Below are 17835 nucleotides of genomic sequence, written 5' to 3' on the forward strand. Positions count from 1 at the left end.
GGGGAGGACCTCAAACAAACTTACCGAAGACTGAGAGGCTTGGATAGAGTGGATGTGGTGGGGATGTTTCCACTAGTGGAAGTCGAGGACTAGAGGTCATAACCTTAGAATTAAAGGACGTTCCTTTAGGAAGATGAGTAGGAATTTCTTTAGTCAGAGGGTGGTGAATCTGTGGAATTCTTTGCCACAGAAGGCTGTGGAGTCCAAGTCAATAGATATTTTTTAAGGCATAGATAGATTCTTGATTAGTACGGGAGTCAGGGGTTATGGAGAATGGGGTTAGGTGGGATAGATCAGCCATGACTGAATGGCGGAGAAGACTTGATGCACCGAATGGCCTACTTATGCTCCTATCACTTATGAAATGAAATTGCAATGGACAGAGGACTAGTTCCAAATCAATTAAAACCTATTTCAACATCACTTGGAAATCTTGAGCATGATAAATACATATGTTAGACCACCTTATAGAGAAAAACAAAATTGGACTAATTTAAAAACTAGTCAAGTTCTGTAATGGATGCTTTGAGACTGTCAAACACCAGCACAGGCTCATCCTTCCTCAGATATGGGGCCCAACAGTGTTCACAATATCCATGAAAATCATTTGCAGTGTGTGCTGCTTCCCAATAGATGGCAGTAAATGAAAGACTACCCAAGGAATATATTCAAAGCCAAGGGGAAAAACTACAACCTCAGTACTGTGTTCAAGAAACATTGATGTTGTTTTCATCTTGATAGCTGGTGATGAGGGCATTACATGGTTGACAAACTGTGTTATGTGGCCGTATAAAGTGGGGATCAGACAGATCTACCAGCAGCACGATGGCGCAGATATGATAGAGCTGCTGCCTCACAGCGCTAGTTCAGTTCGAGTCCAGTTTCTGTCACTGTGCCCTGTCACCGTGTGGGTTTTCCAGATTCCTCCCACATCCCAAAGTCCTGCTGGGTTTGTAGGTTAACTGGTCCTCTAAAAAAAATAGCTCCTTGTGTGCAGGGAGTGGGCAAGATAGGGGGATAACATAGAACAATGCAGAGGTTGAGCAGGCTGGGACTCTATTCCTTTGTCTAATTCCTTTTCCTTTATCTAAATCTAAATTTTATTAGCTATTTAAGTTATGACATCAGATGGAAGCTGCATTCCAAATCTCGTTGCACTTATGTGCAATGACAATAAAATATATTCTTATTATTATTATTGTAGCACAGGAGTGCGAGGGGTGCTCTTATAGAGGTGTGTAAGATCATGAGAGGAATAGATCAGGTAGATGCACAGCATCTCCTACCCAGAGTAGGTGAATCGAGGACCAGAGGACGTAGGTTTAAGGTGAGGGGGAAAAGATTTAATAAGAATCCGAGGGGTAACCTTTTCACACAAAGGTTAGTGGGTGTATGGAACAAGCTGCCAGAGGAGGTAGTTGAGGCAGGAACTTTCCCAAATTTACAAAGCAGCTAGACAGGTACATGAATAGGACAGAGTTGGAGGGATATGGACCAAATGTTGGCAGGTGGGACTAGTGTAGCTGGGACATGTTGGGCCGAAGGACTAACTAATGTGAAGGGGTGATTAATGGTGGGTGTTAAGTCGGTGGGCCAAAGGACGTGTTTCCATGCTGTAGCTCTAATCTAAGATGCATTGTAAACTGCCAATATTACTTTCAGCATAACTTCTGCAATAAAACATATATACATTACCGTGAGCAGGAACTGCAGCTGCTGGTTTACGACGTCGGAGATCCATCACCCGGCGGGAGGGCCTGAACATCGGGCGCCGTAGCAGCGACAGCGAAGGGTTCGGGAGCCCCCCCCCGACCACGGGTGAACAACAGAGGAGGATGACTGAACTTTGGTGCCTTCCCTCACAGAGGGAAACTTTGGTTCCGCTGTGTGGGGATGCTTATGTTAAAGACTATCGTGTTCTGTGCTCTTTTTTATTCGTATGGCTGTATGGTGACCACAAATTTCACTGTACCAATTGGTGCATGTGACAATAAATGTCTCTTGTCTTGTATTTTTCTTTCCAGAAATGCTGCCTGTCGCGCTGAGTTACTCCAGTATTGTGTGTATCGGTGTACAACTTCACCAATGGGGTTTTGACACAGTTAACACAGTAATGTCTGTTCGTAGTCTTGGCATTCTTTTTTTCTGATCTGAAAGTATGAACAGTTATAATCCAAAGATAGACACAAAATGCTGGAGTAACTCAGCGGGACAGCAGGCATCTCTGGAAAGAAGGAATGGGGGATATTACATCTTGAGACCCTTCTTCAGAAAAGTCACTTATTCCTTCTCTGCAGAGATGCTGCCCGTCCTGCTGAGTTACTCCTGCATTTTGTGTCCATCTTCGGTGTAAACCAACATCTGCAGTTCCTTCCCAAATAGTTATAGTCCAAACTTTTAATCAAAGTTTAACACCAAAATAGCATTTTTTAATTAGAAATTGTAGAAATTTAGAGAGACATGTCTGTTAAAAAAAAAAAGTTTATTTTAAATCTTTTGGTATTTTCAATGGATTTTCTGGATCATCTTCCTCTAATTCTAGCTCTTTTATGTCCTCACCTAATTCCTTCAGTTCCTCTTCTCTATCTGACAATGTGTCTGAGGAGTTTGTGCTGTATTTTTCTAACAAGTACATCTCCGGAGTAATGTCGTCAAAACTGCAATTCAACTTCTTCTTCTTTAGTCGTAATTTTTTCAGCTGAGCTATTTGTTCTAGGTGCTGCTCTGACAATGTTAAATTATTTGTTTCCATTAATCGGTGAGTATTTTTCTTTTTATATTCCAGTATTTGTCTGTTTAGCAAGTCGTGGTTAATACCGAAATGGTCAGGTTCGGATGATGGCCGCTGGGATGAGACAGGTATCGGTCCTAGATGTGTAGGCTTCAAGGCAGTGTCTACGGGGAATTGCCTGGAATAAAAAAACATTAATTAAGTGATCCAAAGAAAATTAACTTTTGATTGTGATTTGATCTTGGGCACAGCAAGTGCCAGGTGGAAAGGTCAAAGTTCCATAAATTAATCTTGTCATCAGAGCAAAATTAGACAATTGGACCCATCGAGTCTACTCCACTATTCAACCATGGCTGATCTTTCTTTCCCTCTCAACCCCATTCTCCTGCCTTCTTCCCAAAACCACTGACACCATTACTAATCAAGAAACTGTCAATCTCCACTTTAAAAATACCCAATGACGGCCTCCACAGCAGTCTATGGCAATGAATTCCAGATTCACCTCCCTCTGACTAAAGAAATTCCGTCTCATCTCCTTGCCAAAGGTACGTCTTTTAATTCTGAGGATATGGCCTCTGATTCTAGACCCTCCCATTGTTGGGAACATCCTTTCCATATCCACTCTATCCAGGCCTTTCACTATCTAAAAATACTGGTGCATGGTTCCATGAAGGTCAAGTCGCAGGTAGATAAGGTGGTCAAAAAGGCTTTTGGCACTTTGGCCTTCATCAGTCAGAGTATTGACTATAGAAGTTGGAAGGTCATGTTGAAGTTGTATAAGACGTTGGTGAGAACGCATTTAGAATATTGTGTTCAGCTCTGGGCACCATGTTATAGGAAAGATATTGTCAAGCTTGAAAGGGTACAGAGAACATTTATGAGGATGTTGCCAGGACTAATGGGTGTGAACTACAGGGAGAGGTTGAGTAGGCTGGGTCTCTGTTCCATGGAGCGCAGGAGGATGAGGGGAGATTTTATAGAAGTGTACAAAATCATGAGAGGAATAGATCGGGTAGATGCACAGGGTCTTTTACTCAGAGTACGGGAATCGAGGACCAGAGGACATAGGTTCAAGGTGAGGGAGAAAAGATTTAATAGGAATCTGAGGGGCAACTTTTTCACACAGAGGGAGGTGGGTGTATAGAACAAGCTGCCAGAGGAGGTAGTTGAGGCTGGGACTATTCCATCGGCCCAAAACTACAATAGATTCCAAATGTGGTTGACCAGTGCCTTATTAAAGCCTTCAGCGTTAACCTAAATCTTGCAAAATAAATGCTAACGTTACAAGTTAAAAGGAACCTTTTGGAAATCTTGGCACTAGCACTCCCAAGTACCTTTGCACTACTGCAGTCCATTTAATTTGCCTTCTACCATCACAGAATATAATGATAAGGTCAAATATATTCAGTAGGCGCAAAAAAGTATCTCCTCCCAAGCATCCTGGACAGGTACATGGATAGGACAGGTTTGGAGGGTTATGGACCAAGTGCAAGGAGGTGGGACGAAGGTAGCTGGGACATTGTTGGCCGGTGTGGACGAGTTAGGCCAAAGGGCCTGTTTCCACACTGTATTAATCTATGATTCTATCAGATACGATTCAATGAGGTGTCCCTTCATCCTTCCAGCAAGTACAGGCCCAGAAGTGTCAAATGCCATATACGTTAAAGCAACCATCCCTGGGTTTATTCTCATCAGCCTCCTCTGGGCCCTCTCAAATGCCAGCACATCCTTCCTCAGATATCGGGCCCAAAACTACTCACAATACACCAAATGTGGTCTGACCAGTGCCTCATAAAGCCTCAGCATTACACCCCTGTTTTATATTCTAGTTGTGTCAAAATAAATGCTAACGTTGCATTTACCTTCCTTGCTCCAGATTCAAATTACAAATGAACCTTTTGGAAATCTTGCACTAGCACTCCCAAGTACCTTTGCACCTCCGACTACTGAGTCCATTTAATTTGCCTTCTACCATCACAGAATATAATGATAATGTCAAATATATTCAGTAGGCGCAGAGATAGAGCACAATAAATAAGTTATGCACACCAGCGGGAATCAGGGGGCTTGAAGTTATCTTCCTCCCAAGCATCCTAAACAGACTTGCATGCTGCATCCATGACCATGTTATTTATCAGAAGCTTCCCTTTGAATGAATTATTCTCCATAGTCCGAGAGTTATACTGCGTGGAACAGGCCCTTTGGCCCAACTTGCCCAGGCCGACCAACATAGTCCCACCTGCCTGCATTTGGCTCAAATCCCTCCAAACCTGTACTATCCATGTACATGTCTAATTGTTTCTTGTAAATTCCTGTTTTGGGTCGGCATAGTGGTAGAGTTGCTGCCTCGCAGCTCTAGAAACCCGGGTTCGATCCTGACTACGTGTGTTTGTCTGTACGGAGTTTGTACGTTCTCCCCCTGATCTGCGTGGGTTTTCTCCGGTTTCTTCCCATACTTCAATGACGTACAGGTTTGTAGACTAATTGGCTGATATAATTGTAAATTGACCTAGTGTGTGTGTAGGATAGATCTAGTGTGCGGGCATCGCTGGTAGGCGCGGACTCGGTGGGCCGAATGGCCTGTTTCCGCGCCGTATCTCTAAACTAAACGCTAACATTGTATTTACCTTCCTGACTACTGATTCAACTTGCAAACTCCTCTAAACAAAACTAAATAAACCAAACACATGACTTTGAATGTATCTTAGTCCATGATATCTTTAAGTTCATAAAGCCAATCTGCCAAGTCAAAACAAACTTCAATTATATTATAAATAGTCATTACCCATGGATGGAGTCCAAAACTTGCGATACATCAGAAGTTTCTTCAGAGCCGTAATCAGCAATTTCTAACAATCTCTCTACCTGTGAAAGGAAGCATGATTTGTTTTAATGTATATTTTAAAAATGTGTTCGGCATTGTTTGTTGTTTTACTGATCATGACAAATGAAATCACATTCTCGAGGAGTAGAAGCAAGGAACTGCGGGTGAGGGTGTGCACTAGAGGACACAAAATGCTGGAGTAACTCAGCAGGTCGGGCAACATCTCTGGGGAAAAAGGATGGGTGACGTTTCGGGTCAGGACGCTTCTTCAGACTGAAAGTATAAGGGAGGAAACTAGAGGTAAGAAATGGCCAGAACAAAGCAGGGCCGGCAACAGATGATCAAGGAAGGGTGAGGCAGCTTACAACCCAGCAGCGAGAACATTGAATTCTCTAATTTTCAAGTAACCCTTGCATTCCCTTCCTCCCGCACTCTAGTCATCCTACTAGTTCCACTGTTCGCATCCCTTCGTTATCACCTCTTCCCCGGCCAACAATGGGCCATTATGGGCTCCACCCTTCATTGGTCATCTGTTGCTGGCCCTGCTTTGGTCTGGCCTTTTCTTACTTCCAGTTCCCTCTCCTATACGTTCAATCTGAAGAAGGGTTCCGACCCGAAACGTCAACCATCCTTTTTCTCCAGAGATGTTGCCTGACCTGCTGAATTACTCCAGCTCTTCGTGTCTGTCTGTGGCAGGTAATAGGTGGATACTGGTGAAAGTTTCAGTTTGAGTTTTAGTTTATTGTCACGTGTACAGGGGTACAGGGAAAAGCTTTTGCTGCGTGTTTGCCAGTCAGCGGAAAGACAGTACATGATTACAATCGAGATGAAAGGGGACTTGATAGGCAGACGGTTGGAGCAAAGGCTAGAGATTTAGACCCACGGTGTGAGACATCAGGGTTAATGCGTCACTAATGGTGAAGCCATAGGAAGGAAGGTAGAAGGTGGAGGAAGGGGAGAAATAGGTCCACATTATTGAGGAGTTAGTTGTGGACCTGCTGCTTGAAACTTTGCATTTGCGCATGTGTTCACCATAGAAATGTGATCACTACCCACCTCAGCAATTGCTGCTTGTTCTCGGTCTCGAACAAAGACCACAGGTGGGACACAACCCATGACTTGATGAGTTATGAGAAGGTGTCTAGAAATGAATAAAACCAACAGAATTTGATTAGATTCAAAATGATCAACCGTCACAGCAATAAATGCTAACATTGCATTTTCATTAACAATTTTTGGGTACTATTTTGAAAATTATACATACAGATGGTGGGAGGGAGATAGTGAGGGAGGGAACAGGAGGGGGAAGAGGGATGGAGAGTGGGTGAGAGGGAGGGAAGGGGAGCCAGAGGGAGGGAGGAGGGGGGGAGGTGTGAGGATGGGTGGAGAGGGAGGGTGGATGGATGGAGAGGGAGGGAGGAGGGGGGAAAGGAAGGGAGGAGGGGGGGGGAAAGGAAGGGAGGAGGGGGGGAAGGAGGAAAAGGAGGGGGGGGGGGGGGGAAGAGAGAGGTCCAAACTCAGATCCACCATGCTGTTCTATGGCTCTATGGCAGGAGTGGGCAACCTTGTTCTGCATAGGGGCCAGGACGCATGCCTGTGAGCGGATGGCGGGGCCACATCTACCACATGTACACATGGATCCCGCCCCCATCCTGGCCCGGATGGAAGCATTAAATTACATGTTCACATAGATCCCGCCCTTTCGAGGATGCCACCTGGAGCACTGGCCCCCTAGTTACGGGCGTTCACGAACATGGCGCACCTACGGACCATCGCCTTGGCTCTGTTCTGAAGACGGTGGCTCAAATACTCACACTCACTCGTCCCCGGCCTATTGACAACCCCGATCCCGACAGTGTGCTTAACAAAGAATTGCAAATGCTGGAAAAATCGAAAGTGGACAAAAAAGCTGGGGAAACTCAGCTGGTGAGGCAGCACCTATGGAGAACATGGATAGGCGATGTTTCGGGTCGGGACCCTTCTTCGGACTGATTGTAGGAGGGGGGCGGAGCGGCGTCAGCCGCTTCTGAAGAAGGGTCTCGACCCGAAACGTCGCCTATTCCTTCGCTCCACAGATGCTGCCTCACCCGCTGAGTTTCTCTAGCTTTTTTGTCTACCTCCGATCCCGACAGTGAAACCCAGACACAGAAGGTGCGTGCCTGTGCTGGCGGCTTTGTGCAGGGTGTGTTACAGCCAGAGGTGGTAGTTGAGGCAGGTATTATAACAGCATTTAAAACACACTTCGACAGGTTAATGAATAGGAAAGGTTTAAAGGGATATGGGCTAATCATGGGCAGATGGGACTAGGTTAGGTGGAGCATCTTGGACGAGTCGAGACAAAGGGCCTGTTTCTGTGGTGTGCCTATAAAAGATATTGATCAAGCTTACCTTACACGGGGAGAATATTTTTCTAAGACTTTTTGAATGCGATTATCTTTTTCAAGCAATCCGCTTGGTACCCAGTAGGCACGACATGCTGAAAAATCCACAGTCAACAGAACCTGCAACAGTAGCACATCCATATCTTATTGCCAAAATGTGCACTCAATGGGATTCAATCTAGTTAATTAAATTGCCAATAGTTAGCTGGTCCTTACCGACTCAAATGTAATTGAGCTACACTTCTTCAGAATTATTGATATTATTGCCATTATTTAGACTTTTAGACGGTTACATAGAAAAATCCCCATAGAAACTAGGTGCAGCAGTAGGCCATTCGGCCCTGCGAGCCAGCACTCTAGGACGGTTTTGAGGGATATGGGCCAAATACGGGCAGGTGGGACTAGTGTAGATGGGACATGTTTGCTGGTGTGGGCAAGTTGGGCCAGAGGATCTGTTTCCACGCTGTATCACTCTATGACAGTTAAAAGTCCACTCTTCAAATGAAAACATTTATCCATTCTATCTCACGCCCCATAAAAAAAGATTTGTTTTAAAACCTAACAAAGGGAGAAATTTTACTCTCTATAGAATAGCAATGTTACAAAATTTTGAGATTTTAAAAATCAAGTTTGTAATTTATCCCATCAGATAAAGCATAAAAATAAGTTTAATTTGACACCTAATTCATTTTCATATCTTCAGTATTAAAAAAGTTATGTCCATTTTCATACTCGGAAATTAGCATCTTGTTCCCTATTGCTTTTGCATTGACTTAACACAAAAGCTGTGATCGAGAACAGTCAAAAGTCCATAACTTTCTTAAAAATTAAGAGAACTGAAAGAAATTTTCAGTTATTATAGATTGAATCATTCTGAAACAAATATGAAACAATCTTACTTAGATGACTTGAAATTAAAGCATATAATTAGTTAGTTACCTAATTGTAGCTAATTACAAAATTCAATTACTAGATTTAAACATCTATCCATTTCTTAAGAATAGATTAACAATTTTAAATAGCCTGTGTCCAAATGACATTCACACAAGAATTCACAATATAACATATTTTTTTTAAATCTCATTGTCATAGGTTTATAGGCCCAATGGAAGGAATTTAATGTTTAATACCTGTAAATTAATGGCCATTTAAATCAGCTTGCGAGTGGGTTTTTCTGGAATGTGATCAATTGGAATGTTGCCGTTGCAGTGAATTTAAAACCATATCGGCAGCAAAAACACTGCTGGTTCGTTCGGGGAAAAAAAATCACCGTTTCGCTACTTAAAATGTGAATTAAATGCATCTTAAGAAACACTTTTATACATAAAAATAAACTACTTTCTTTTATAACCATATAACAATTACAGCACGGAAACAGGCCATCTCGGCCCTACAAGTCCATGCCGAACAAATTTTTTTCCCCTTAGTCCCACCTGACTGCACTCATACCATAACCCTCCATTCCCTTCTCATCCATATGCCTATCCAATTTATTTTTAAATGATACCAATGAACCTGCCTCCACCACTTCCACTGGGAGCTCATTCCACACTGCTACCACTCTCTGCGTAAAGAAGTTCCCCCTCATATTACCCCTAAACTTCTGTCCCTTAATTCTGAAGTCATGTCCTCTTGTTTGAATCTTCCCTATTCTCAAAGGGAAAAGCTTGTCCACATCAACTCTGTCTATCCCTCTCATCATTTTAAAGACCTCTATCAGGTCCCCCCTTAAGCTTCTGCGCTCCAGAGAATAAAGACCTAACTTATTCAACCTATCTCTGTAACTTAGTTGTTGAAACCCAGGCAACATTCTAGTAAATCTCCTATGTACTCTCTCTATTTTGTTGACATCCTTCCTATAATTGGGCGACCAAAATTGTACACCATACTCCAGATTTGGTCTCACCAATGCCTTGTACAATTTTAACATTACATCCCAGCGTCTATACTCAATGCTCTGATTTATATAGGCTAGCATACCAAAAGCTTTCTTTACCACCCTATCTATATGAGATTCCACCTTCAAGGAACTATGCACGGTTATACCCAGATCCCTCTGTTCAACTATATTCTTCAATTCCCTACCATTTACCATGTACATCCTATTTTGATTTGTCCTGCCAAGGTGTAGCACCTCACATTTATCAGCATTAAACTCCATCTGCCATCTTTCAGCCCATTTTTCCAAATGGCCTAAATCACTCTGTAGACTTTGGAAATCCTCTTCATTATCCACAACACCCCCTATCTTGGTATCATCTGCACACTTACTAATCCAATTTACCACACCTTCATCCAGATCATTGATGTACATGACAAACAACAAAGGACCCAACACAGATCCCTGAGGCACCCCACTAGTCACCTGCCTCCAACCCGATAAACAGCCATCCACCATTACCCTCTGGCTTCTCCCATTCAGCCACTGTTGAATCCATCTTGCTATTCCTGCATTTATACCCAACAGTTGAACTTTCTTAACCAACCTTCCGTGAGGAACCTTGTCAAAGGCCTTACTAAAGTCCATATAGACAACATCCACTGCTTTACCCTCATCAATTTCCCTAGTAACCTCTTCAAAAAATTCAAGAAGATTAGTCAAACATGACCTTCCAGGCACAAATCCATGTTGACTGTTCCTAATCAGACCCTGTTTATCTAGATGCTTATATATATTATCTCTAAGTATCTTTTCCATTAATTTGCCCATCACTGAAGTCAAACTAACAGGTCTATAATTGCTAGGTTTACTCTTAGAACCCTTTTTAAACAATGGAACAACATGCGCAGTACGCCAATCCTTGGGGACTATTCCCGTTTCTAATGACATTTGAAATATTTCTGTCATAGCCCCGGCTATTTCTACACTAACTTCACCAATGTCCTAGGGAATATCCTGTCAGGACCTGGAGACTTATCCACTTTTATATTTTTCAAAAGTGTCAGTACTTCTTTTACTTTGAACCTCATAGTATCCATAGCTACTCTACTAGTTTCCCTTACCTCACATAATTCAATATCCTTCTCCTTGGTGAATACCGAAGAAAAAAAATTGTTCAATATCTCCCCCATCTCTTTTGGCTCTGCAGATAGCTGTCCACTCTGTCTCTCCAATGGACCAATTTTATCCCTCGTTATCCTTTTGCTATTAATATAGCTGTAGAAACCCTTTGGATTTACTTTCACCTTGCTTGCCAAAGCAACCTCATATCTTCTTTTAGCTTTTCTAATTTCTTTCTTAAGATTCTTTTTACATTCCTTATACTCCTCAAGCACCTCATTTACTTCATGCTGCCTATAATTATTGTAGATCTCCCTCTTTTTCCGAACAAGATGTCCAATTTCCCTTGACAACCAGGGCTCTTTCCAATTTACCTGTCCCCTACGTAAAATCCGTCCCCGTTGTCGACATTGACGACTTCAGAAGCTGATTTTAAAATCAATCCAGTGATTAACTTGTCGGGCAAATTAAAAAAAAAACACAGAACGGCCGTCGGAACGATTCTTCAGCAAAAACTTGCACTCCCAACAACATATAATCCAGGACCAGGTCGGAGAAAACCGCGTTTTAACCCCTCCCCCCCCCCCCCCCCCCTCAAACACGCCAAAATCGCGCACAGGGCCAGTGGCAGAATTGCAGCGCCGCTGAAGGTATTGTAAGATACCTATATAGAACTCTTTCACAGCAGCAGAAGCTGAAATAATTGAATATATATATTCAAGGCCGAGATAGGTAAAACATCCATCTACTGGGAGTCAAGAAATTTGCGGAATGAAAAAGAAAGTGTTGAAGCCAAGAACAGACCGATATTGAATGGCTCTACAGTCCTGCTAACTCTTATTTATTTTTTAGTTTAGAGACGCAGCACGGAAACAGGACCTTCGCCCCACCGAGTCCGCATCGACCAGCAATCCCTGCACATTGTCACTACCCGACACAAACATGGGACAATTTTACATCTTATACCAAGTCTTTAAGCTTGTATGTCTTTGGAGCGTGGGAGGAAACCGAAGAGGTCGGAGAAAACCCACACAGTCACGGGGAGAACGCACAACCTCCGTACAGACAGGACCCATAGTCGTGATCGAACCTGGGTCTCTGGCTCCTCAAGCGCTATTAGGCAGCAACTCTACCGCTGCCAAAATAAAACAGCTTGTACATCAATGGTGGGTCTGTTGAACATGGTTGAATGGCGGAGTAGACTTGATGAGCCGCATGGCCTAATTCTGCTCCTATCACTTATGAACATGTCGGTTTATTGAAGGCCTTAACAGTAGGCATCGTGGAAACACTTTGGGTTTCCTCAGAGTGTTTCTCAGTCTGCACTGCTGAGGCTTTCAATAAACCAACTTGTTTGATAGACTCACCACTGATCTATCAGCTGGTTTATTTTGTGCTTGTGCCTCTCCGAGCAAAGACAGATAGAGGGTAGGAGTACAGCACAACATTCCCTCCTACAGAGACAATATGGACCAACCTAAGAGCTCTAAAATGAGATGGAAAAATTGAATGAAGCAGGTTCTTCTGCTGGTTTCAGACCACTGGTTCAGAGTTCAATTGACAACTTAAAATATTGTGAAGTACAATGGGCTACTGATGAAGCCGAATTTTAGTTAAAAATATAAGAAGATATTAAATTGGCTTCTGGGCTAGCTTACAGCTTATATTTAGTGTCAAATTAGGGTTGCCTTAGGTTGCGGCTGTGTGAGATAATAAATCCTATAACATTGTCTCCCAAGTGAGGAAGTGACAGAGAGGAAGAGAGACATAGCTGGTCACATCTTTGAAGTAAGATGCCATAAACCAAATGATGAATGTTTATGAGGGAGGAGGCAATAAAGGAAGAGAGAAATAGCTAGTCACATCTTTGTAAACAAATGGCCTATGTTTATGAGGGACCAAGTGACAGAGAGGAAGCAGCGAAAAGAGCTAGGGTGATCTCTTTGGAGATAAAATGACCTAAAGCAAATGGCCAATGTTTTTAGTATATCTTGTACCATGTAAACAAAAGGCCTTTGATGTGATGCATTCTGTGGAAACCTTTTCCTGTACCTCTGAAACATGACTAATGTCTGTGGAATGTGCTCAGGGGACAAAAAAACCCTATTTAAGGCAATGTAATTCTGTTGTTCAGAGAAGGTGGCTGAGCACAGTTAAGTGTCTACATTGGTCACTTGGCTGGAATACTCGCTCCCTTCCATCGGCCGATGTTAAGTAAAGTTTTGAACTGGTCTACCAAACAGTTTGTGTGGTGTCTGTTTATTAAGAAGGTTTAGTAGTTAAGAAAAGTAGCTTTTTCACTACAAGACTACAAAAGGTAATATAAACGTATTTTAACTTGGCGAGCATCCAAATGGAGTAAAAGTTCAGTCTTATCTGCACGATAGTAAAATAATTAGTACAGAAGGAAGGTTACAAGGTGAATTCCAAAGGGTTTAGTTAAAAGTTGCTCTCAAGGGATGAATGCTGAAGATGGACCTGTTTTTACAAAATGTTAAATGGCCAGCTCGACATAGATTACAAAACCTACACCAAACCCAAACCAATTAGGAGCAGACGAGGGCATTCGATCTAATTTGAGATATCAGTAACCAAGACAGATGTGTACAGCAATTCATTCTTCCCCCGCACAATTAATGCATGGAATAGTCTTCACCCTGCCATAGTTACCCAACCAGATGCAACTAAATTTAAGGTAGCTCTTTCTTCCCAAGAACCCTTCCCAAGAACCCTCCACCACCTCCAGTTTAAATTCCATTTGGAAAATATTGGAGGACCAGGAAAACAAGAAACCATAGGCTTTTTAAGAGATTTGTAAAATATGGATTTAAGAAAGCCCTTCTTTGGACAATTAAAAAAATTAGTGTGGAAACAAGAGGAAAAATAGGCTAATGATACTTTGGAATACAATGATGTAGGATGGACGTGGTTGGTAAATAATGGAATGGAAATCAACAATAAAAACAGTCTGAATGAATCATTAGAAACAGACTGTATGAAAGACTTAAAAACACAGAGACTTTCCTTATCATCTGATTTGATCTGTTTTCATACCTTACCCTCTTATATCTCTATGTCTCCCTCTCTCCTGACTCTCACTGAAGAAGCGTCTCGACCCGAAACGTCATCTATTCCTTCTCTCCAGAGATGCTGCCTGTCCCGCTGAGTTACTCCAGCATTTTGTGTCTAACTTCAGACTTAAAAACAGACCCTATTAGAAACAGACTGAATGACAGACTTTAGTTTAGTTTAGCGAAACGGGCCCTGCGGCCCACCGAGTCCACGCCGACCAGTGATCCCCGTACACTAATACTATCTTACACACTTTGGACAATTTAAAATTTCACCAAACCAATTAGCCTACAAACCTGCACGTCTTTGGAGTGTGGGAGAAAACCGGAGCACCCGGGAAAAACCCACACAGGTCATGGGGAGAACGTTCAAACTCCGTATAGGCAGCACCCGTAGTCAGGATCTAAGCAGGGCCTCTGGCGCTGTAAAGCAGCAACTCTAGCGTTGCGCAGCTTTGAAACAGACTGTATGAATCCCTATTTGCTTTTATTTCTACAGTTATATATTATAAACAAATGGATAAGAGTTTGGAGAATAACTATGTGGATCAATTATTCTATTTAGCATAAAATATGAATGCCCTTTTGAACATTACTACCAACAAAAATTACATTTCATCAATGCATGACAGCACATTACATATTAATATATTCGGCTTGCACCCCAGCAGTATGAACATTGACTTCTCTAACTTCACGTAACTCTTGCTTTCCCTTTCTCTCCATTCCCTCCTCCTTACTAGTTCTCCGACCAGTCTCCAACATTTATCTCCGATTGCTTTGTTGTTACCTTTTCCCAGCTAACAATGATCTATTCTACATTTTCTTTGAACACCATCCCCTTTGTCCTGTTTTCACACCTTACACTTCCTTATCTATGTATCTCCCTCTCCCCTAACATCAGTCTGAAGAAGGGTCTCAACCCGAAACGTCACCCATTCCTTCTCTCCAGAGACGTTGCCTGTCCCGCTGAGTTACTCCAGCTTTTTGTGTCTATCCTCAATATATTCTCAATTATCAAGTGCCCAATAGATTACAAATCACTGGTATTAAAATAGTCTGAATTCTTTTCTTTCCTGGTGTTATACCTCTGGATAGAACAAAGAAAATAAAGATGCCCTTACTTTGGATATCTCCACTTTCTCGTCAAATACCTCCGGGCTGACTTCACTGCTGTTCAGCAGATCTGTGATTGCTTTATAAAGGACTTTGTTCAGTGCCCTCATTCGGATTGTGTCCTCCTTTTTTACCCTGCGTTGAGGTTTCAACATATTCTCCAAACTCGAGGGTTTGTAAAGCTGCATGAAAACAGCAAACAATACAGATTAAATGTGGTCTCAGTTTAGTTTATGGTCACGCATACCGAGGTACAGTGAAAAGCTGTTGTTGCGTGCGCACAATTTCAAGTGTGTCTCGTAATTTTGTCCGGATTAAAGCATGTGCCGGACCACCAGCTGCTAGAAAATCTGTGGTGGAACTGTATTTCTAATTGGTCTTAAATCTAGTAGTAGGTTTCATTTCATCCATCCTCTAATGTTACACATTGGACGGTAGGGAATGTTCTGAATCTTCAGTATCAGGGGGCAGTAGATCAAAGATCCTTCGCAGATCTGCAAATGATCAAGGCAGACTTTCTGTGATGCATTACTGCTTTTGGTTTGGAAAGTAACTTTGCAGTTATTTGGATTTTTATGTCCCTAGGCTACAATATCCAGGTTACATGTCAGGTACATTTTTTGTTTTTTTTACAAAATTTGGTTTTGTTTTTTTTTAGTTTAGAGATACTGCGCGGTAACAGGCCCTTCAGCCCACCGAGTCCGCACCAATTAACCTACAAACCTGTACATCTTTGGATTGTGAGATGAAACCGAAGATCTTAGAGAAAACCCACGCAGGTCACGGGGAGAACGTATGAACTCTGTGCAGACATCAAAGTCAATGCTAGCATTTATTTCAAGAGGACTTGTACACAAAAACAGGGATGTAATGCGGAGGCTCTATGGTGGCGCAGTGGTAGAATTTCTGCCTTACCGCCCCAGAGGCCTGGTTTTGATCCTGACTACGGGTGCTGTCTGTACGGAGTTTGTACATTCTCCCCGTGACCAGCGTGGGTTTTCTCCGGGATCTTCGGCTTCCACCCACACTCCAAAGATGTACAGGTTTGTACGATAATTGGCTTGATATAAATGTAAATTGTCCCTGGTATGTGTAGGATGGTGTTAATGCGCGGGGATCGCTGGTCGGCATGGACTCCGTGGGCCGAAGAGCCTGTTTCGGCACTGTCTATCTACATTTTTTTTTAATGTTTATTTTATTAGAAGCAATTGTACAAGAATAAAGCAATCGGCATAACAATTATACAATTTTCATACAGCTTCATTTTTAACATTTTATAAACGGATAAATAAATCAGGTAAAAAAAAGTAAAATGGAAAGAATTAAGAAAAAGAAAGATACAAAAAAGAGAGATGAAAAGACCCCTGAACTGCCAAAGAAGTGAGAGAAAAAAAAAAAACTGAGACATGTCCAACTATCCTTCCCTTACACCCCTCAACCCCGCTCATCCATTCCAAGCCATAGAGGGAGTGCAGAGACGGTTCACCAGACTGATTCCTGGGATGTCAGGACTGTCTTATGAAGAAAGACTGGATAGACTTGGTTTATACTCTCTAGAATTTAGAAGATTGAGAGGGGATCTTATAGAAACGCACAAAATTCTTAAGGGGTTGGACAGGCTAGATGCAGGAAGATTGTTCCCGATGTTGGGGAAGTCCAGGACAAGGGGTCACAGCTTAAGGATAAAGGGGAAATCCTTTAAAACCGAGATGAGAAGAACTTTTTTCACGCAGAGAGTGGTGAATCTCTGGAACTCTCTGCCACAGAAGGTAGTTGAGGCCAGTTCATTGGCTATATTTAAGAGGGAGTTAGATGTGGCCCTTGTGGCTAAGGGGATCAGGGGGTATGGAGAGAAGGCAGGTACGGGATACTGAGTTGGATGATCAGCCATGATCATATTGAATGGCGGTGCAGGCTCGAAGGGCCGAATGGCCTACTCCTGCACCTAATTTCTATGTTTCTAAGCATCGGTTTTACTGTCTCTCTAAATTAAACTAAACTCGATTTAAGATTTGACAAGTGTCAAGGAGACTATTCACTGCTCCAGAAACCATGTAAATACCATTTAATCCATTAACAAGTTTCTTGCACAAATTAGCAAAGACCAGGACTATTCATTTTGGCAAGAAAAAACGTCAGCTATTTCTTAATTCTGTTCTTACCAGTTGTGATCCCAGTGTAGGACTGTCATACCAAAACTTCTTCCTGTGTGGAAACACAAAACAATTGGCTGTTGTACAATTTTTGCAGAAGTACAGTTTTAGGTTGTGGTTACACTAATCCGTGACAATTACATCAATAACAGTTAGTGCCAGTAAATGTACCGACAGCCATCCCCTGTTCCTCCTCTTCTCCATCACCAAGCACAACCCTGCTATTGAAATCTTTCACAAAGTTGCACATCTCCTACACGGTCTGGATAGACAGAGCACAAAAATGGGCCCTTTTAGCACTGCAGCCAACCCATCAAACACCCTCTCACACTTAATCCTACTTCCATATTCCCATCAATTCCTTTAGAAAGGAGATGAGGAGGAATTTGTTTGGCCAGAGGGTGATGAATCTGTGCAATGCATTGTTATGTTATAAACACAGCTGTAATTTCTACATGGTGAAACCAAAATGTTAAAAAATTGCCTTTGTTAAAATCTGACAATGTGCACTTTAACCATGTGTGATTTTTTTTCTATTACAAATCTCAAAATGTGGAG

General features: G+C 42.3%; 1 protein-coding gene across 2 annotated transcripts in view; it reads right to left on the reverse strand.

Moving 5' to 3' along the window:
- Window positions 1–2465: 2465 nt before the first annotated feature.
- Window positions 2466–17835, reverse strand: part of LOC129708603 (putative ribosome-binding factor A, mitochondrial) — a 50720-nt gene continuing 35350 nt past the window's right edge. For both annotated transcript variants that reach the window (XM_055654446.1, XM_055654455.1), the window contains 6 exons: window positions 17287–17329; window positions 15133–15306; window positions 7944–8056; window positions 6612–6696; window positions 5517–5596; window positions 2466–2909 (listed from right to left, as the gene is read on the reverse strand). In XM_055654446.1, the coding sequence (XP_055510421.1) occupies window positions 2483–2909; window positions 5517–5596; window positions 6612–6696; window positions 7944–8056; window positions 15133–15306; window positions 17287–17329 (922 nt within the window). In that variant the 3' untranslated portion in view covers window positions 2466–2482. The remainder of the gene's footprint in view (window positions 2910–5516; window positions 5597–6611; window positions 6697–7943; window positions 8057–15132; window positions 15307–17286; window positions 17330–17835) is intronic.

This window comes from Leucoraja erinacea, chromosome 2, assembly GCF_028641065.1.
Source record: "Leucoraja erinacea ecotype New England chromosome 2, Leri_hhj_1, whole genome shotgun sequence".
In the NCBI taxonomy this organism is placed as follows: Eukaryota; Metazoa; Chordata; class Chondrichthyes; order Rajiformes; family Rajidae; genus Leucoraja; species Leucoraja erinaceus.